Below are 22,103 nucleotides of genomic sequence, written 5' to 3' on the forward strand. Positions count from 1 at the left end.
GTGCTTAATTGCTTGATTCATTCGTATTCCTTTTATACTCGACTTCCCTCCCCTTCTTACTTGGGTCCTCAGTTTGAATGCCTCTCTTAACACGTCTATGAGTTTGTTTTCCTGTTTTCCCACTATATTTTAGTATTTTTTCTGACAGAAGTTATTCAAAACCAGTTAAAATTTCAATTTCCCCATGATAGCCTTTCAAATATTGTTTGAATATGTTCCAATCTTTTTAAATGTTTGTTTTGTTTGATCTCTTATCTGCCCAGTCAACTTGTCCATCTCTGCGTACTCCATTAATTTGGTCAACCAAACTTTTTTGGTCGGTAAACATTCCCTTTTCCAGTTCTGTGCAATCACAACTCTTTGCTGCGGTGGTGGCGTACATGAATACTTCCTTTAAATCTTTTGGAATCTCATTTCCCACAATACCCAATAGGAATGCTTCTGGTTTTGGGGGGAATGAGATTTTAAAGATCCTTTTAAAATCATTATAAATGAGATCCCAAACCTAAATTCTCAATAATTTATTGTCCTGAAAATAAGGCAGAGAAATGGAAGCCTATTTAGCGGGCGAAGAAAACATCTGAGAAACCAGAGGATGGATTTTGGCAGAGCACTAGCTATAATGTTCTCATCTGTTACAGCAGACCAGGCTTGGCCAACACAACGCCCTCCAGATATTTTAGATTGTAAGCCTCGTCATCATCCCCATCAGGCCACAGCTTTGTTTTCAGGAGCTGATTGTAGCTCAAAACATCTGGAGAGGGCACCAAGTTGCTGAAGGCTGGATGCACACAGGTGTATATGGCTGAGCAGCAGACAAGAGTCATGCCTGCACTTTGAGCAACGTGACAATACAGCTGTTTTATTTTGCTCGTGCTGCATGCTTCCATGTCACTTGGTTCCGTTCAGCCAAATAAATTAAAACTTACAGCGTTCCATCCTGTATAATTTATATCCGGACACCAGCACACGGTGCCTCTGAAATGCACAATAAGGAATCTGGCGCTCTCCTTTACATCAATCAGCTGTGGAAGAGCACTATTAAAGCGTTACCTTTGGGAGCAAATCTACTAATGAGCAGTCCTCTTTCCTTTCCTTTCGGGAACTGGAGAGATGCCAGCCAATTATATAGACATTACTTAAAAAGAAGATATATTATATAAGGATGAACAGAATCCCTGCACTAACATGAAGATGATACTATGAAAATCCTGGAAGAACGAGAGACTGCAAAATGTTTAAAACAGAATAAAAGTTGTGGAAGTTACTCTACAATACAAATAAGCAAATGGAAGCATAAACCTGCCTTCCACAATCTGAAGCCATCCAGCTTTTTTGGACTACAATTCCTATCAGCCCTAGACGGTATGGCCAATATTCAGGGATGGTTTTAGTCCAAAACATCTGGAGAGGTCAAGGATGGGAAATTTAGCCTAAAGCAAATCGCCAGGTTCCATTTTTACTAAGTCCATCCTTTTGATACAGTGTTCACGTTTCATATGATGTGTTTTTTCTTTCCCTTTCATCACCAGAATCACAGGAATAAAAGAGAGGTGGCAGAGTAATGAAGACTGCAAGCCCTGTTTACTTGGGAGTAAGCCGCATTGAATGCAATGGGACTTACCTATGAGTGGACAAGGGTTTGGTATCAGCTGTTGGCTTGCCCTGATTTAAATGTTAATCTCCATAATGTCAGGACAGCTGCTTTTAGGCACAAGGCAATGCCCTCTCTTTTCAGTCAGGTTTTTAGACTTGGTGAGTTTTAGATATTGTGGCTCCCTCAATGGATGTGTTTAGCTTCTATTTTGTTCCAGTTTCGTATTGGTTTTAATTCTTGTATTGTGCTGCAAGCCGCTTTGAGATTGCTTTTCATAAAAAGCACTAATAAATGAAATTCATAATGCTTTATGTATTTTATCTTTATCTAGATTTTAACCCTGCTTTGTAACATCCCCCCACAAAGCCTCATTGAACCTTATTATAAACATATATTCAAAACCTTACTATAAGTATACATTCAACCGAAACATAAAATAACAAAAAAAGTGCAAAACACATTAATGATACACACGTCTAACGACAGGGGTTTTTTACTTTTAAAATCAGCAGCAGTCTCATAATTATAAACCAGATATTTAACAGAATGTTAGGCTGTGGTTCAAGTCAGTCACTGCACAAATTATGGGATCAGGTACACTTTACCAGTGTAGGAGAGTTTAATCTGAACTTAGAAACTATGATTACAAGCTTTGGAACAAGTCAGGATATTAAGCCAACTTCAAAACCATGGTTTGATATCCTAGTTTGTTCCAAAGCTGGTAACAACAGTTTCCTCATTCAGGCAAAATGGGACATTATGATTAGAGACTTCCTGGATTGGTTTCTTATACCACAGAGGGAGAAGCGAAGGGGCTCTGGGTATGGGCTTGTTTAAATGTGGGCTTATTGAGCTGAGATATGATTGACCAAAAAAAAAAAAAAAAAAGCAGAGACATCACCTTGCCAGCAAAGGTCCATATAGTTAAAGCCATGGTTTTCCCAGTAGTGATGTATGGAAGTGAGAGCTGGACCATCAAGAAGGCTGATCGCCGAAGAATTGATGCTTTTGAATTATGGTGCTGGAGGAGACTCTTGAGAGTCCCATGGACTGCAAGAAGACCAAACCTATCCATTCTGAAGGAAATCAGCCCTGAGTGCTCACTGGAAGGACAGATTGTGAAGTAGAGGCTCGAATACTTTGGCCACCTCATGAGAAGAGAAGACTCCCTGGAAAATACCCTGATGTTGGGAAAGATGGAGGGCACAAGGAGAAGGGGATGACAGAGGACAAGATGCTTGGACAGTGTTCTCGAAGCTACAAACATGAGCCTGACCAAACTGCGGGAGGCGGTGGAAGACAGGAGTGCCTGGCATGCTCTGGTCCATGGAGTCACGAAGAGTCAGACACGACTAAACGACAACAAATGATTGACCATTCCAGCCAGTTGTTTCTCAGCCTAAAGTACCACACTGGGTTATTCTTGTGTGGATAAAAGGAAGGGAAGGGGAACCATGTACACAGCCCTGAGGTCCTTGGAAGGCAAGTTCAAGAAAAATGAAATAAAGATATCACCTTGTCCCTATGCTCCAACCCTACCTGTTAGCACAAGTGTACTACTGCACAGGGGAACTGCTAACACATATCACATATAGAAAATGGCATTGGGTCATCTCTTCAAATATTGCAAATTGCATCTAAGGCAGTGCGTATACATATAAAATATCTGCCAGTCATGATGGAGATGTTGCTCAGTTGCTGGAAACCACAGGAGGGGAGGGTGCTGTTATGCTCAAATCCTGCTTGCTGGTTTCCCACACACATCTGGTTGCAGCCATTGTGAGAACAAGATGCTAGACTGGATGGGCTATTGGCTGGATCCAGCAGGCTCTTCTAGTGTTCTTGAGGCTGTGCACAGGCAAATAAAGGAGTGCACCGTTTAATACAAGGATGAGGCGCCTTCCACCCTGCAGATGTTGCTGTACTCCATCTCCCATGAGCCCCAGTCAGCATGGCCAATGGTCAGGAATGATGGGAGCTGTAGTCAAACAGCATATAGAGTAGAGATTCCTCACCTCTGGCTTAAAGGGCTAATCAAGAGCTCGCAATTTCACAACCTTCATGGAAGAGATGTGACATGTTTATTGGCATCTCAAAGCGCCACATGATTTGCTATGCTCAAAGCACACTTAATTCTTCCTAATCCAGCCTACTGGGTTTTATGCTGCTCTACATCTTCCGAAGATGCAGAAGACAAGACAACCATTCCCAAAATGGTTCAATTACAGTTGATGGTTATTTAGCTATTAATGTGATAAAGCCTTGTCTTTTCGAGGTTTGTTGCGGGGGGGGGGGGAGGTTGGCTGTAAGTGCGCAATGACTTAAACACAGGCTCAGAAGCTCATAATCACACTATTTAATTATTCATGAAGCCTAAATGAGAAATGGAAACATTAAGAAAGCTCGTTTGCCCCAAAGGAAACAAAGCTAATGCCTTCCCCCCCAAACCCACAGTGCTTATTTGTTCTTCATCTAAGATATCATTATTACAGCACACTAACCTAAATCATGCTACCAACTTTCAGAGACACATGCCCTACTCCAAGCAACAAATTAATTGAATGAAGAATTATTAAATTCCTAACTTGCAACAACAGTGAAGATTACCGTATTTTTCGCCCTATAGGACGCAACTTTTCCCCTCCAAAAATGAAGGGGAAATGCGTGTGCGTCCTATGGGGCGAATGCAGGCTTTCGCTGAAGTCTGGAGAGCGAAGGGGGTCGGTGCGCACCGACCCCTCTTGCTCTCCAGGCTTCAGGAAGCTGTCCGCTAGCCGTGGGAGACGCAGCTCTCCCACGGCTAGCGGAGAGCTTGCCGGCACCCAGAAGCTTGGGGTGCGCTGAGCTCAGCACGCCCCAAGCTTCGGGTTCTGCGCAGTCCTCCGCTAGCCGTGGGAGAGCTGCGCGACTTCGCGCAGCTCTCCCACGGCTTGTGGATAGCAGCCTGTTCTGGGGGCTGGGGTCGGGGGAAGCTCGGGGGGGGATAAAAAAAAATTCTTTATTTCCCCCCCAAAAAACTAGGTGCGTCCTATGGGCCGGTGCGTCCTATGGGGCGAAAAATACGGTACCTCTCTCTCCTTCCTTCTGCCTAATTAAATACTGAGATTCTCTCTCTCTCTCTCTCTCTCTCTCTCACACACACACACACATACATACACACACACACACACACACACACACACACACACACCACAAGGGGTACTTTCATCTCAACAGTATCCACTCCAGGCTGAATGAATATGGGCTCATTTGTGTGCCATTGAAGGATATGTCAAACAGATATTGAAACAAATTCAGTAATGGATCAATATCACCCCCAACTGCCCACCATCCACTTATTCCATTCCCACTTTGACAACTGTTCGCCAGGTAGCAAATACACTCAACACAAATCTGGGCTCAGTCTGGATAAATTTTGGACAGTTGGCTCTTTGACATCAAATGAAGTTGCAATGACATTGATCCCATTTGAATTATATTCTCCTTATGTTTGGAAGGGGAACAAGGCACTGGGTGTGCCTCTAACCACGAAAACTATGCATGTGTACATGGCATTTAAATAAGATGTATATCTTTGAGCTGATATCATTACTGGATTGTGAATCCTGCCCATGTTTAAGAAATCACATCAAGGACTAAGAAACCAGAATATGTACAAATCTGGCATGAAGACTCCTTGTTCCTACTTTGTTCCTACCTCCACACGATCAAGGAAAACCCCAAAGGGACATAGGTAACCACAGTTTCTCCTTACATGTGAACTGAAAACTATGTTTAATGGCTTCCCAACAAGCCAGGATTTGGAATCCAAATTCCAACATGATTGAAAACCCTTAACCATGATTCTTGGTTGCATGGTTTAATGTTGGCATCCAAATCCTGTCTAGTTTGAAAGTCTACCCATAGTTCCCAGTTCTCCTAAAATAGAAAGCCAAAGTAAACTACAGCTTCCTGGTTTGTTTTACTAGTTGTGCAAAGTAAAAGCAGACTACAGAGACAATAACTCTGTGCGTATCCTGGCTTATTAAGCCAGAATTTGATAATCCAAACAGAGCAATTGTCACCCAGAGGTTTATGGAGAAAGACCAGCATAATAATTTGAAAAACAAAAATGTGCTGTGGCAAATAGTTGTGCTTATGTGTTCCCTTTTTTAGAAAACCAAAATGAAGCACCTGGACTAGAAGGAAACCACAAGAGTGTAAAAACAGAACAGAAGCAAGCCTGAGAACTATGAGCAACAGAAGGATTTAAATAATAAAGCAATAACGCAGAAGAAATGTATTAGTTTCCCCATACACAGGAAAGATACAAACAGTATAGTATTGTCTGGAAAGAAAAGGTTTCGCTTGTAGATATGCATTAGAAATGGTTTGGTGATGTCATTTATTCTGAATTAATTTACTGCAATTCACAATGGAAAGAAATCACTTTCTACTTAAACAGTCCAAGGTTACAAAACTAGAACTTACTGATGGTTACTTTATCCTTATCTCCCAGCATGATATTGTTTGGAGTGAGGTCTCGATGGACAATTCTCTTCTCTTTGTGCAAATACCGAAGAGCTAAACACAGCTTTACAACAAAGAAAAGTCTTAGCGCAAATGCAAAGCCATATTCACCAGCAATAACCAAGGGGCAGCTTAGAACCTGGGGACGTGAGGAGCAAGCGTCTTACAGGAAGAGCTGCAACTAAACTTTGGAGCACAAAACCATTTAAGAAAGCCATTTGCTATAGGGAGGGGCTGTAAAGCTCCTGCTGTGCAAGGCCTCAGGTTCAATCCCTGGCATTTTCAGATTGGGCTGGTGATGTCCGCTGCCTGAAAGCCCAGAGCTTCATTGACAAGTGTGATGGAAAAGTTTATTTTTGCTGGGGCAGGTTGGGTCCCGAAGTATTTCCTTTTTCTTTTCCCTATGCCAGAAAAGGGTTAATATATGGCAGCCTCTGATTGGCCGAGGGAGGTTTGGGGAGGGGGGAGTTGAAAAGGAGAGGATTTGGAGGCAGTTAGTGAGTTTTGGAGGCAGTGTTGGGAGGAGGTTTTGGAACATATTGGGACTGAGGTTGGGAGGATAAGTAGGAAGATAGGGAGTGAGAGTTGGTTCTCGGTAGAAACATCCACTCTGAGAAAAATATCACAAGCTAGAGAAAAGAGTCTCTGAGATTAGTGTGAAGGACAGTGTCCTGTAAGAGTAATTAGACCAGGAATTAACTGGGAGGATGAGGTTGAGACAGGAGAAGTAGAAGCTGTAAAGAGACAGTCTACTTAGGTCTCATTCCAGTCAGGAGGGGAGAGATTCTTCTAGTAGGAGAAGACTCCCAAACCAGTGAAACCTTGGGTCTATTACTTGGAGTACCTCAGGAGTAGGGTTGTCTAAGGGGTGTGTAACTGACAGAAAGCACCACCTTGTTAAGAACCAAAGTATTAAGTTAAGAACCAAAGCATTAAGTGTGAAACAACTGAGAAAACCTTGAAGTGAAATAACATTGTAAACTGAAGTATCCTAAGTTTTATCCACTCATGTCCTAAACTTCCTTGTTAAATAAAATCATTATTGTTTATTTGAACAAATCCTGCCTGAGACTCCAAATTACTAAGTTTTCCCTCACGCAAGTCCCCCCCCCACAAGATAACCTGAGTTAGTTTGAGGGAATTTGTGGAAGTGGTGTTCTGTGAGGTGGGTGCACTATATTTAAGTGAGTGGACAGGCCCAACAGTGAAAGGGGGAAAAGAGCCGTCACGCCCGTTGCAACAGACAATATTGAGCTAATGGACCAATGACATAAGTCAGATTGCTGGGTTCCCATGCACAGCCCTCTTAGCTTTGTATCTGGGAGGTGAGCTAGGACAGAGATGGCATTGCCTCTGGTGGAGTCCTGTGTTCCTGTGCATTTTTCAGAAAAGGGAAGGGATGGTGTGTACAGCAAGCTTTGTCATTTTCACTTCTGCTGACGATCTCCAGAATCTTACATTCTCTGCACCGCCTCATCTAAGAAGCTCCGTTGTAATATGCTTCAGCACCAGTGACATTTAGTTTATCCCACCTTGGGCGCAATATATCATCAACTGCATAGCGCAGGCAACATGTACGCACTTTGCAAAGTGCAAAAGGACAGATCCCTGACTGATATGCAGCGATGAAAGATTATCCTAGAAGCAAAAAGCAAGAAAAAGAAAATCAACGAAGATACGCGCAGGTCCTTACTTGAATGAATATGTGCCATAGTCTGTCTTCCGTAAACTGTTGCTGCTTCTCCTTCAAAGAATGAAAATGTTCTCCCAGCGGTGCCCCTTCTATGAGCTCCATGACTATGTACAGCCTGTCACCTACAAGCAACAAAATGAAATAGAAGCAGCAAAACAAGAGGGAAATTTTCATTTATGTGCCCAGTGATTGGCCAGGAGGCATTATCCAGGTATACCTCCTGAGCGTTTTGGAATCCAGTCTGACCAATGATTCCTGTATAGGAAGACTAAGTGGCTTACCACTACTCTGGCAGGAATGTAACAGCAGAGGGATCTGTACCACCAGAGGAAAATGATTAAATGGTTAAACCGTTACAATGGTGCCTTCTCAAAAATCCCTAAAACTGGACTACCAGTAGAAAAGCATTCAGCTGTGGTGCCCTACTTGTGCAAGAGAGATTTACCATTCCTCTCATCCTGGCCCCCTCTCTACGGCCCCCTATGAAGCACCCAAATCTGAATTTAGAATACTCATTTAAACACCCTTAAAATATCAGTGACTTCCCTTCTTCTCTTTCCATGGTTCATTTTGCAAATCATAAATCTCTGCATATTTTACATAAACTAAACCATTCAGTATTCCTTTATTACATCCACCAAAACTTATTTACACTGTTGAATTTATCTTAATGCTGCCAACGTTTTCAAGTGTACACAATTCCCCCCCATATATTCAATAAACATTTTCCAATCTTCTTTAAATGTAGGTTCTTCTTGTTCTCTTATTCTATATGTTAAGTGCGCAAGATGTGCATATTCCATCGGTTTAAGTTGCCATTCTTCTTTAGTTGGGACTTCACTTGTTTTCCATTACTGGCCTAACATAAATAACTAGCAAATCTAAAGCATCCACAACACTATAAGTTGGGCTAGTCTTTGTCTGGGTTATACTCAGTGCTTTTTTTCTAGACAACTAGTTGCCTGTACTCACCATGAAGTTACAGATAGGTAGCCGTGTTGGTCTGCCATAGTCAAAATAAAAAATTTCCTTCCAGTAGCATACCAAGAACTAACTTAGTTGGTCTTTAAGGTGCTACTGGAAGGAAATTTTTTATTTTCACCATGAAGTTGTTACAGTAAGTGCCACACTTCTTAACAACAATAAAAAGAGGTGTCATTACTGTATACCCTTTAAAAAAGTCCTGGTTATACTCATGGTGGTCAACAAGGTCCAAGTGGAAGCCACCCAGGACTCCAGCCACAGAGATCGGTTGAGAGTTATGAGCCACCTGGAACATCAACGGCATCTGGCCTCTAGCACAAGGAACACACTGCCTACAGTGTACGTCTCCATCCTTGCAAACATTTATCTGCATCTTATTCACCTAGGCCAAAATCCTCAACAACCTCTAAAGGAAAGCATGCAGGAAAAATAGAGGATTGGATCCAACATCACTCCTAGTCAGAGTAGATGCATTAAAATTAAACGACATGACTAACTTGGGTCCATTCAATTACTCTGAACAGGTGTTAGTGGGATACAATGCAGATTTTTATTTCCAGACCTGACATAATCCCACCTATATACTGATGCTTCAAGTCTCTTGCCTTCTATTTGAATCCTGACTAAAGCACAATCTTATACATGTCTACTCGGAAGTAAGATTTACTGGGTTAAATGTGGCTTACTCCCAGGCAGTGCTAATTTTCTAGAAAAAGAGGTGCTGGAACTCACCACAAATGCCTCCCTTGTTCTCTTATAATGGCAATGGCGCCCACCTGAGAGGTACGGGAACTGAGTTCGGTGAGTTCTGGCTGAAAAAAAGCCCTACTCCCAGGTAAGTAGGTATAGGACTGCACCTGAAATCAAATCAATTTTTCCCAGGTCTCCTAATGTGGGGGCTGCAGCTGGAATATAAGCTTCCTGACGACAACAGAAAATATATAGATCATTTTCTTTTTGTAGTTATCTTTTTTCCCCTTTAATCTTATTATAACAATATACTCGTTATGGAATGTAGCCCTGAAAGTGCATACTTACTTTCTAAGAAGGTTCTGTAATATCGTACGACATTAGGATGATAAAGCTACAATAAAAATAATGTATACAGTTAAGGTTAGATGGAACATCCATTTGTATCATATCTTCAGAATGTTCCTCTTGGTGGCAGTTATGGCAAATAAGTTTTAAGACTGTGAACACCAGCACAGTATCTTGACCTTTGACACTGTGCAGGAATCACTTCTTTATTTAAGAAATTGTGGCCAGAATCAGTAAGAGATAACCATAACGTCTGTCTTCTCTATACTGCCTACGGAAATACTGTAGTACCCAAAATTGCTCAATTCTCTTTAGTAAGGTTTTCTCTCTCCTTTTATCGGTATTTGGTCTCTTTATGGCCTACTTTGCAGAATGCTTAAAAAAATAAATAAGGGTAACTCGAGGGGCCAACTTGAATACAATATTAGGCAGGCCCAGGTAAGCACCGCCCCACATAATCAATCACATGACATGGTGCAATGGCAACGCCCATCAACTTGGGGGGGTGCAGTCCCCTCAAATATTTCATTGTCTCCTATGTAAGGGTTGTTCTATTTCAAGAAAGAGAAATACAGTGGTACCTCGGGTTACATACGCTTCAGGTTACATACACTTCAGGTTACAGACTCCGCTAACCCAGAAATAGTACCTCGGGTTAAGAACTTTGCTTCAGGATGAGAACAGAAATTGTGCTCCAGCGGCGTGGCAGCAGCAGGAGGCCCCATTAGCTAAAGTGGTGCTTCAGGTTAAGAACAGTTTCAGGTTAAGAACGGACCTCTGGAACGAATTAAGTACTTAACCCGAGGTACCACTGTAAAAAAAGTGAGCACAGCAAGCAATGTTCCATGGTCTCTGTGTGAGAGTGAAATGGACTTCCATTCAGTGCACAAGGGGACCTCACATTCTGCTCTTCCCACTCCACTCCACTCAAACACCCACACACCCACAATTGACTCTGGGCAGTTGCGGGACCATCTGGATTTGTGGGGTCTAGAAGAGGGAAGGGTAAAGCTGCAAATACCAATAGAGTTTGCCCAGTGCAACATGAAAAGGGCACACAAATTCCTTATGTGAGCATCACCACACACATACAGTCTTAGATGCATTTTCATATACAGTGGTACCTCGCAAGACGAATGCCTCACAAGACGAAAAGCTTGCAAGACGAAAGAGTTTTTCGTTTTTTGAGTTGCTTCGCAAGACAAATTTCCCTATGGGCTTGCTTCGCAAGACGAAAACGTCTTGCAAGTTTGTTTCCTCCCCCCCCCCCCGTGCATTCCTATGGGAAACCGTGCTTCGCAAGACGAAAAATTCGCAAGACGAAAAAACTCGCAGAACGAATTAATTTCGTCTCGCGAGGCACCACTGTATTTCGGCAGGAAAAAGGATATAAGAAACTGGTTCTCATAATGCATAATCCATGAGAATCCAGCTTAATGGATGTATAGCAAGACTTCATGACAGCTAGCTTAATAATGGTCCTTCATGTATGTTCTATGATATTTAGGGGTTAAACTAGATATCGCTTTAATAGGCAAAGGTAAAGAACCCCTGGATGATTAAGTCCAGTCAAAGGTGACTATGGGCTCATCTCGCTTTCAGGCCGAGGGAGTCAAGTGTTTGTCGACAGACAGCTTTCCGGGTCAGGGGGCCAGCATGACATAACCGCTTCTGGCACAACAAGACACTGTGACAGAAACCAGAGCACACGGAAACACCGTTACCTTCCCGCCACAGCGATACCTATTTATCTACTTGCACTGGTGTGCTTTCGAACTGCTAGGTTGGCAGGAGCTGGGACAGAGCAATGGGAGCTCACCCTGTCGCGGGGATTCGGACTGCCAACCTTCTGATCGGCAAGCCCAAGAGGCTCAGTGGTTTAGACCACAGCACCACCCAGGTCCCATTACTTTAATAGTGTGTTGGGATTCTGTGCTCTTTCTTTACAAACCAAAAGCAGCTGCGGGGAGCAGCTATTCCGACCAGGTGCACAATTCAGGTGCGGAATAATTTGTAACACTCTCCCATATCCTGTTTTCCTGCTGAAATTTGCCCCCTGCTCATTACAGCTAGAGGTTATGTGGGGGGAAGCAAATGTAACTGGAAAATATTTCTGTTCCCTAAAGCAGGGAAAATAGGAACCTGAAAAACAAAGCGGTATTGGCACCCTGTCATTACCTGGCAACTGCCAAGTGTTGCAGCATGACTTGTTTTTTAAAAAATATATATACTGTGTAGATAATAGAGCAACATTTTCACTTTCGTGGTTCCATTAGGCTACAACTCTTTATACACAGTCCAAAGAACAAACAAGTAAAACGTTTCAACTGGAAAATACGTTGAAATAGCAATTCTATTTCAAAATATGCATTGAAATAAAAGTCATGTGATTTGCAGGCTAGTTCTGATTGAGTTTCAAACTTCATAAGGTCGTCTAATCCAAAAAACTGGGGTCAGGAAATGCTTGGTCTTGCATATGCTCACACTGAGCATTTGAATTGCCTGAGCACATGTTCTCTGTTGGATCTTAACATGCATTCACCCTGATGCAGATGCATCGCTCTCTAATGTTTACGTGAGAACGGGTTTCCCCATTTTATTCAATGGAAAGGTTATCTCCTCCACGTGGACATCTTTGCCATTCATGAGGACTGCGACCTCCACAGAAATGAATGAGGAAGTAACCTCAATAACAAACTGGTAGAGCTGAAAGTCAGACATGCTTAAAAACCATTAAAAATCAATGGTATTTAAGATGGCGACTGAGCATATAAATCCCACTTCTTCCAGCTTCCTCTGGATTGGCTAACCGACTACAAATGCTCATTCAATTCAACTGGTGTAGAAAACCTTCACAGAAATGGTTGCCACTGATGCTGTTTTATTTTTGTATTTAACACAAGTACAAATAGCACATATCACAGCAACGTATTCAGTATGATATTTAAAAGCATTATTCTTACAGGTGTGAAGGTACTTAAAAACAAAACAAAGCATCATCAGTGTAAGCAAGTTACTTTCCGGTTGGCATCCAAAAACCTAAATACCATACCACTGTTTGAAAGAGAACTCCAGTAATTTCGATGAAACTTATTCCTGGTATGTTTTGACTCACCTGCTCTCTTATTATAGTTAATTCAGAGACAATGTTCTTCACACTGCTGTCTCTGTCCTTTTTGTCCTTTCCAAATGCTGGATTATGTAGATTAATTTCTTTCATCGCTAGAAGGTTTTGACCACTGCGTTTCCTAACCTATGTGGGGGTTAAGAACAACAGATAAGGAACAAGATTAAAACAAGCACTATTTGTTCATCAAAACTAACTGTACTGTGTCTATTTTAAGAAACGTCCTTTTTTTTTTTTAAGCATCTAATAACCAGCTTGAAATTCACTGAAGCCTCCATAGGGCACTCAAAACGTGACATGTGAGTATATGAAAGAAAATAGTAACAGATCTATGCAGAAATCGGGGATCTAAGGTATACTCAGATGCACTACATCACGGTAGAACAAATACTATTTTGTATTCATATAATGCATTGCAAGTTATTTAAAGTACTTGACCTATATTATGTCAGTAATCTTTACAGGAATCCCATATAATAGCACCGGTATCGCTAGACACCGGCAAGTGCTGAAAGACAGCCCTTCTAAGCACCATTTTGAATTTGAATAAAACTGGAGGGAGATCATGTGACAGCCTGGTCCAGAGAAATAGTGGGGCCAACAGACCAAGGCTCTGTGTAACCATGTAAACTAGCATATGGTCCACCTTTACAGTTGGGAAAAGAGTGAAACAAATTTGCAATAACATCACAGGCAAGGGTCGAGTGAAAGTATATACAGTGGTGCCTCGGAAGACGAAATTAATTCGTTCCGCGAGTTTTTTCGTCTAGCGAATTTTTCGTCTTGCGAAGCACGGTGTCGGAAAAGTTTTGGAAAAGTTTCAAAAATCACCAAAAACCTCAAAAAAGGCTACCACACCGCGTTCTATGAGTTGCTCCTCGAAGTCAAGTCGCAACTGTATTAACGGTGTTAAGAAAAAGGAAACAAACTTGCAAGACGTTTTCGTCTTGCATAGCAAGCCCATAGGGAAATTCGTCTTGCGAAGCAGCTCAAAAACCGCAAAACCCTTTCGTCTAGCGAGTTTTTCGTCTTGCAAGGCATTCGTCTTGCGGGGCACCACTGTAAATGCATGGCAATATTTGATACATATCCCAAAGCCTATTTACCTTGTAAACACTCCCAAAGGCTCCACTGCCAAGATGGTCCAATATTGCATAATTGCCAATATATTTCGTAGGTGCTTTGTTCTGATTAATGTCTTCAATGTTTTCTGCAATTTGCTTCACTTCATCCTCCTAGTCATGAAATGAGTTAAAAGACTTGTTTTGATTTATGCAATCTTTCGCCAATAGGACATTGGTTTGGGCTAACAACATGGGCTTTATATGCTTTAGAGATCACCTTCTCCATCATTGGTCATCTGATTCTTTCGCAGAAACCAAGAACCCTTTTGTGGCTTTTGTATTGACGTGTCAGGCTCCGACAGCAAGAGAACATGGATGAAAGCTGGCTGTGCGGTTTGTCGTTTGTCCTAGGGCGGGAGTGACCAAGCCTTTTTTGCCAAAGGGTCATATCCACCCCTCCAGGCAACACATCCTAGTGATGGGTGTGGCCAAAAGCAGTGTGGCCACCACAGTCTCAAATGTGCAGCTGACACAAAACACGCACAATGGCAGGAACACAAACAGGCACAAAGCACTCCTCCCTTACAAATCAGCTGAGGGTGGAGGGCCAGGGGCATATCGTGGGGAGCACAAGGGTGTGTATGGCCCCAGGTGCACATTTTTTGACACAAACCAGGCATCCCCAATGTGGCCAGCCTGGTGCTCCTCTCCACCCACCAAGGGTGACATTGGCCAGCCAGGCTCCCTTCTGCAAGGTGGGCAGGTGGCTCAGTATGGCCCCACTTTGCTCTGGTGGGGATGGGGTTACTACAGCAGTGAAGACTAGGCTAGCACCCCCCCTCCCATCCAGTGTACACACATGTGCTTGCCCTGGGCACCAGCAAACAACGTTACGCCACTGTTGAGGGTTATCACCCCATCTCTGCTCATCAAATGGTCGAAATGGTGATCAGGCTACTGGGCTCTGCCCACCCTAATATTTTTGCTTTCACTAAATTTGGTGGGGTCCTAGAGGATCAGGAATATTGGGATGGGGGCAGATTCTGTCCCTGTATTGGAGGTTAGCCACCTTTATCCCATAGCCTGCCACCCACTTCGATTGGAGAAATGCCTAAGCCCATGTGTTTATGAAACTTTATTTTTTATTTTTTGCAAGATCTGTTCATTAACAATATTTTTAAGATAGGGTAAGCTTAATTTTTTTAGCAGTGTGCTAGTGTGACTAAGGAAGTAAGCAAACATTTACTACTTACCAGTAACGCATTTAGCTTCAATACCAGCTCTTCATAAGCACTTATCTCCCGAACATAATGCCCAATGTCAATGAAGCTCTCAAACAAGTGTGTAGGGAAGAGTCTACAAAAAGCAAAACTATTTATTTATAGAATTCTGCATAAAGTTCACACCCAATTACACTGCGGGGGGAAATGCCTAATTTCACTTCGCTGAATAATAATTTTTATTGCTTTACTGGTTTTCTAGGGACAAAATTGTCTTAATAAGGACCACATGGATTTTAGTGAGCTAAAGAAAGGGTGGTTGACATATGACTCTCCAAATGTTTTTGGTTCCCAACTCCCACCAGGCCCAGTCAGCATGACCAGTGGCAATGGAAGATGGGAGCTGTAGCCCCAACAGCAACAGCTGAAGGAGTGACTGGTTGGACACCCCTGAACTGGTCAGATCCCCTATCTTGAAACCAAATACCACTTAACATTTTAAAAATCCTGTAGCTCTTATATAGTACAGTTATATTCTGCCAGTATAAATTTAATATTAAGGAGTTGTAGCCATGTCATTAACACATTGTCTACTTTATTGGCTCAGACAGTAGCTTCAGAACAGCCAGCCACTGAACCCCACAAGAGTCTTCTCAAGGTTGTTTATTCAGAGTAGAAATACAGTCAATGAGCATGACATTCTGCTAATTAATTTGACCTCACTAGAAAGATGGCCTTGCAATTAGTTTTAGAAACACTGAAAATGACGGAAAAGAAAATATATGTTTTTAAACAGGAAAGCTGCTATCCCTAATTTCATTTATGCTTCCACTCCCAAAAAAGTTATATGAATCATGTTATGACACTGATGCAGAAGGCTGATGGAAATACTTCTATGTGCTAAAAGTCCATGCTGAACCCAAAACATCTGAAATATCTGCTCAACATCTGATCACCTGAAAGTTCTCTATCTTGAGCCAGTATTAAATGTAAGAAAGAGATAGAGAGAAAGAGCGCACAATTTTTAATGCATTATTCGACTGCAATGTTTCCAAACTGATGACTGAGATGTTTTTCTCCTCAATTGAAATTGGAGGTACACTTCACTCAAAAAATAAATAGGAATTTCCTTGATCAGGTCCCAGAACAACAGGCATGTTATCTTCTTGTCAGACAAAAATATATCACCAAGGGCAGCTGCTCCGTGATAAGGAGCATAAACAGGCAAACAAATAAATTACAGTAGTCATTTTCTTCAGAGTCACTCATGTATTTGGTAGAAGCAACATCAACTCGTGAGTCAAGACCCGGACGCTGTTCCGGTACAATCGGTGTTTCTTCCCACAAAGGGGCTTAATCGTGAAACTGTACCATGAAGTCTAAGCAGTATATAATCAATAGTTTAGAAAAATGGGCAAATCCGTCCCTATGTGCATATCTGCCATGGGAAGAACAAAGAGAGACTTTCCAGCTTTCTATTTGTTAACCTATTAATGCTCTGGTTAATAATCTTTCCAGGCTTCTTGTCCACCCTAGTCAATCTTTAGGTTCAGCCATCATCCTCTGTCAGCTACAGCCCAGGATGTGCCATTTAATTCCAGTGCATTCTTAACTCCTCCCTCTTAATGATATTACTCCGGTACTCAGAGTGAATGCATTCAACACCTCACATTTCAAACCCAGACACACTTCAAAGTCCCTCTCGCTGTACATATTTTACCGTAAATCAGTTTCTAACTGCTTCAGTGACATTTGGCAACGTCTGAAATACAAATCCTTTAAAAAATATAAATGAGCAGATCAATGAAATGTTACTGCCCCTGACGCAGAGGTGCCAGAAATGTTTCAAGAGATCTCCATGTGGCATCTGAGCTTTTGAACTGGACCTAAAACACAGATACATTTTCTTTGCAGAGACATCTATGGACAACAATGTCAACCATCTCATTTTCGGTTCTCCCAGCTACAAAACAGTAAATCTAACTAAGACTTAAGCCTAATGCTAAGCATTAACCCGCAGGCTTTTTGTTGTAACTCAAGTGAACATTTTGAGAGCGTAATCTCTTCTAATATTAAATTTGCATACCTTTTGAAGAGGTGTCTGTTCCTTTCCATACTGAAAAGGAATCGCAGGGCTCTGAAGGCATAGCACTGGAGAGAGGGAAATGAATACATTAAGGTAATTCTATGCAGAAGCATTACTGACCACATTTGGCTGCTTTTGCCTGAGAAGTCCATGCCAGACTACTAAATAAGCAACTGCTTGTAGCTAGAATGGGGCCTAAAAGCCTGGTATTTTTCTGAAGTAATAGAACAAGAAGAAAAATGATGCTGGAAATTAAAAAGACATCCATCTTTGTTTCAATTTAGTGTATGATGTTAAGAACTGTTGCTGCTCTGCTACCAATATGAATTTGTTGGCACTCCCAGACCTCTACTGGCATTTTAAATCCATGTTTAAAGCAAGCAGTACAAAAATGGCTAATCCTGTAAAAATGTCAGAATGATCAAACCAGCTTACTGGGTACATAGATTCAGGAGCTTGCCTCAGTGACAAATTATTTAGGTGTCTCAATTCATAAAGTAAAGCACAAAATTTGAGACTACTGTGATGCCTCATACATTTTCATATATTTCATTTGTTTTCTGCATTACATGGTAATGCATTTTTCAAAACGATTGGGACCATATATGTATGCTGTCACGCCATTAAACAACCAGGCGCAGAATCCAGCATGTGGATAAGCAAGTAAAGGTAAAGGTACCCCTGCCCTTACGGGCCAGTCTTGACAGACTCTAGGGTTGTGCACCCATCTCACTTAAGAGGCCGGGGGCCAGCGCTGTCCGGAGCACCTGAAGCACTATTTCTGGGTTAGCGGAGTCTGTAACCTGAAGCGTCTGTAACCTGAGGTACCACTGTACACAGAATCATAGAACTGCAGAGTTGGAAGGGACGACGAGGGTCATCTAGTCCAACCCCTGCAATGTAGGAATCTTTGTGCCCAACATGGCGCATCATGCCAAGCAAATCGGTCCAAAATGCATTCCATTGCAGAATTTGGTTACACCTTGGTAGGGAGTTTTACAGAAAAATTCTGATGTACGGTGTCTTATATTATTTTGTATCAGAGCATATATATGTGTGTGTGTGTGTGTGTGTGTGTGTGTGTGCGCGTGTGTGTGTGTGTGTGCGCGTGTGTGTGTGTCATATGGAGTTTTTAAAGTGTGATGTATACTGTATAATGCATTTTGTTATGCAGGTGTATGCAATTGCATTTAATAATAATAATAATAATAATAATAATAATAATAATAATAATAATAATTAATAATAATAATAATTTATTTATACCGCGCCCACTCTGGGAGGCTCCCAACTGAATATTAAAAACACAGTACAGCATTAAGCATTAAAAACCTCCCTAAACAGGCCTGCTTTCAGATGTCTTTTAAAAGTAAGATAGTTGCTTAATACAGAAGTTACCTTAAAGAAATACACAATCATCCACCATGTCTCTCTTTAAGCGCTCAGAGGTTTGCATAGAAAGTTGGAAATAAAGGAAAAAAGATTACCTGTAATAAATTGGCTTTCACTACATTCCTTTGTTTATTAGGTAAAATCAGCTTTGCTATTGTGTAGACTCCATTTTCCTGAGAAAGCACACATTGAAGAACATACATTCAAAGAACAGTCAAATGTTAAACCATAACTCACACATTGTGAAATTAAAGGCAAATGTTAAGTTCTTGTGAAGGAACCTCTCAAACTATTCAGTAGAAATCAAGTCTGCAGGTCCTCAGTCAAGGAAGACATTACAGCAGTGGTTCCCAATTAGCTAAGTACCACAGACTTTTCAAAGGCCAAGTCATGAACTCCCTACCTTTGAAAATTTTGATATCTGTGTGGTAGTTCTTGTTATGTGAATGTTGCCACAGACCTCCTGGGTGGGTTATGTGGACCCCCTGGGGTCTGTGGACCACCAATTGGGAACCACTGCTTTTACAGTATTTATTTATTTGTACCAGTGCTTTTTTTTCTAGAAAAAACAGGTGCCGGTACTCACCATGAAGTTGTTACAGTAAGCACCACACTTTTTAACAACAAAAAAGAGAGGTGCCAGTACTGTGTGCCCTTGAGTACCCTCTTGGGGGAACCCACTGATTTGTACATTTATATCTCGCCTTTACTTCAAGGAGCGCCAGTGGTTCTCCCCGCTCTCTATCTTATGCTCACAGCAACCCAGTGAGGCAGGTTAGGCTGAGAGACTGTGACTGACTGACAGTCGCCCAGTCAACTTCATGGCCAAGTAGGGATTTGAACCCTGGTCTGCCAGGTCCTAGTCTGACACTCTAACCACTACACCACACTTTCCTTATGAGTCTGTGCCTTGCAGCATTCGTCATAGCATTTGTCCGTCTTACTGGGTTTGAGTGTAGCTAACCTCCCCCATTTTCAGCTCACAAATTCTGCCTCCTGGATTTCCTCTTCCTGCTATTACTCATCCACAAAATACTCTTCAGCCCTGCCTGTTTGGTGCTGGTAACATCAAACTTATCCTAACTATATTTTTTAGTCTTATTTTTTCAACCTTATTCCATTCTCAGCTTGGCTCTTATCATAGCAAGCCCTGCCTTCTTCCAGTTAACCCCCCCCCCCCCGGTTTCTTTTAGACTCTCTGCTCTCTTCTCAAATTTCCTACAAAACATGGTGGCATCCCTTCTTTGAAAGTTAAATCAAAAGCTTTTTCCTTAATTTTTTTTTCAAATTCCAAACATTTCTCATCTGTGCAAGAGACACACACAGTATCTAAGAACCAGTATCAACCAAGACACCTGCAAATGAATATTTTGCATCCACTACCAAATTAGAACACAATAAAAAATAGTAAGTAGAGATTAGTATGTTAGGCAATCAAAAACCTCTTACTTGAACAACTTGGTGAGCGTTGGTATCATTCAGGACCAATTCAGTAATCGCAGCACAACAAGCTAAAATAAATCGCCACAATTGTTTATCTTATATGGTTCTTGTGAAGTACAATCAATAATGAGGCTTCTACTACATACCGTATTTTTCCGTGTATAAGACTAGGTTATTTTCTTAAAATATTGTGCTAAAAACATGGGGTCGTCTTACACACGGATAGTGGAGAGGTGGGAAGGTGCGAGCAGGATATTGTCCGTGGCATTTTTGCGGGTGATTGGTGGGTGCTGCAAGGTCTGCTGGCTATTAACTACTGCGGCAATAGGACGGGCGATTGGCGCTTGCATTTGGCGAGCGTGCAGACAATTGGCGTCTTTGCTGATGTGTGTGCGATTGGCTGTTGTGTTCCTGAGGGTGAGCGATTTTCGTCAACCCCCCTCCCCAATAAAAGCTCAACAAGTCTGGGCAATCCTCCCCCCCCCCCCCGGGGAAAAAGCTCAACAAGTCTGGGCAATCTCCCCCCGTTTTCTCTATTTGGAGTCCCAAAATAGAGGGGGCGCCTTATACATGGGGACGTCTTATACACAGAAAAGTACGGTATATCCATTAGGCTATATTCAACTAATTCATGCCAGTAGAAGCCAGGTAATTCCTACTAGTACAATGCAGCTTTCCCCCCACTGCACCCTCCCCAGATCTGCTCCAAAGGTTTGAAAGAATCCCCAGAACAGTTTGCAGTGGGAGAAGGAGAGGAGAGGCCATTCTGTCGGCGCAGGCAAGTCTCCTTTCCCCAAGAACAATCTCATTTGTGCTACATGGAATGCAACCCACTGTTCGCAGAAAGAAGCAAGTTTGCTTTTTCAGCTTTTAAGTGGAAACGTAAATCACAGCACAGGAACACTTACGCCTTACATTCAGGAGTAAGATTTTTTTTAAAGAAAACGCTTGCAGGCAACAAATGCAAGGTTGCAAACTTCCACTTTGCACAAACATGCTTGTTAGGGGGTATGACTGGAGAGCAGCTCTCCACTGAGGGCACATTTAGTTACAATCCCAGATTTACCTCTGTGCAGTGTCTGAAATGGATCCCATGAGAGAACAAATTTCACAAATTTATTGACAGCTGCACAAATTGTGATAGCTAAGAAGTGGAAGGGGCAAGCAGAATATAAAATGGAATAATGGTATAAAGAGGTTCAGGATATAGCTATTAATGATAAATTAACATGGGCCATTAAGGTAAGACAGGGAATGCGCAGGATAAATGATTTTGAAGAGATATGAAGGGTTGTTTGTAAAATCTGTACTGTTAAAATGGAAAGAGGTCAAAACCATCGCAAGAGGTGTTGAAATTTTGGGAGGTTGGATAGTTACAACAGAATAGTCTTGGTGGTGGGGTGCACATTTTTATTCTTATTTATTTATGATTATTAGTTTGCCAAAAGAAAAAAGAAATAAAATAAAAACCTACAAAAAAAGGACAAATTATAGTTTACTTTCAATAAACATACTGAGTACTAGGCGAACTTGAAAATCAATCAGAAGCATGGGAATTTCTCCCTTCGCCTATTACAGCTGAAGAAACTGTAAAAATGTGTACTTTTGAACTCAGTTTAAGGGGGGGGGTCATGGATCTGGGCAGTGTTGTGCATAAGAACGCAGCTGAGATCTCACAAGGTGTTTAGCTCATCATGAGTAACAGAACTGAGCTCGCAGTGCCCCTGGGAGTCCATGCTGCGATCACTGAGACCAACTCCCAACCTGCTGGTGTTGTTCTTCAACATGTTCTTTCCTTAACTTTAAGTATTATTGTTCCTTCAAGTACCAAACCTAACAGCCGCATGTGTATCAGATGGGCAGTGAAACAGGACTGTCCGCAGATGAAGCAGTGGCTTCTGCAAACTTGAGTGGCTGCACAGGGATGCAGAAAATACTAGTTTGTGAAAT

The 22,103-nt window shown here is 41.9% G+C and overlaps 1 protein-coding gene across 5 annotated transcripts in view; it reads right to left on the reverse strand.

Annotated features, from left to right (window-relative positions):
• Positions 1-22,103, reverse strand: part of NEK10 (NIMA related kinase 10) — a 107,812-nt gene that overhangs the window by 64,229 nt on the left and 21,480 nt on the right. For all 5 annotated transcript variants that reach the window (XM_083467857.1, XM_083467855.1, XM_083467854.1 and 2 more), the window contains exons 14-22: positions 20,160-20,221; positions 18,806-18,883; positions 17,319-17,383; positions 15,266-15,368; positions 14,055-14,183; positions 12,937-13,074; positions 9,822-9,867; positions 7,800-7,921; positions 6,068-6,170 (exon numbers count right to left, since the gene is read on the reverse strand). In XM_083467857.1, the coding sequence (XP_083323983.1) occupies positions 6,068-6,170; positions 7,800-7,921; positions 9,822-9,867; positions 12,937-13,074; positions 14,055-14,183; positions 15,266-15,368; positions 17,319-17,383; positions 18,806-18,883; positions 20,160-20,221 (846 nt within the window). The remainder of the gene's footprint in view (positions 1-6,067; positions 6,171-7,799; positions 7,922-9,821; positions 9,868-12,936; positions 13,075-14,054; positions 14,184-15,265; positions 15,369-17,318; positions 17,384-18,805; positions 18,884-20,159; positions 20,222-22,103) is intronic.

Source organism: Podarcis liolepis (genome assembly GCF_965112155.1).
Source record: "Podarcis liolepis genome assembly, chromosome: 12".
Classification (NCBI taxonomy): domain Eukaryota; kingdom Metazoa; phylum Chordata; class Lepidosauria; order Squamata; family Lacertidae; genus Podarcis; species Podarcis liolepis.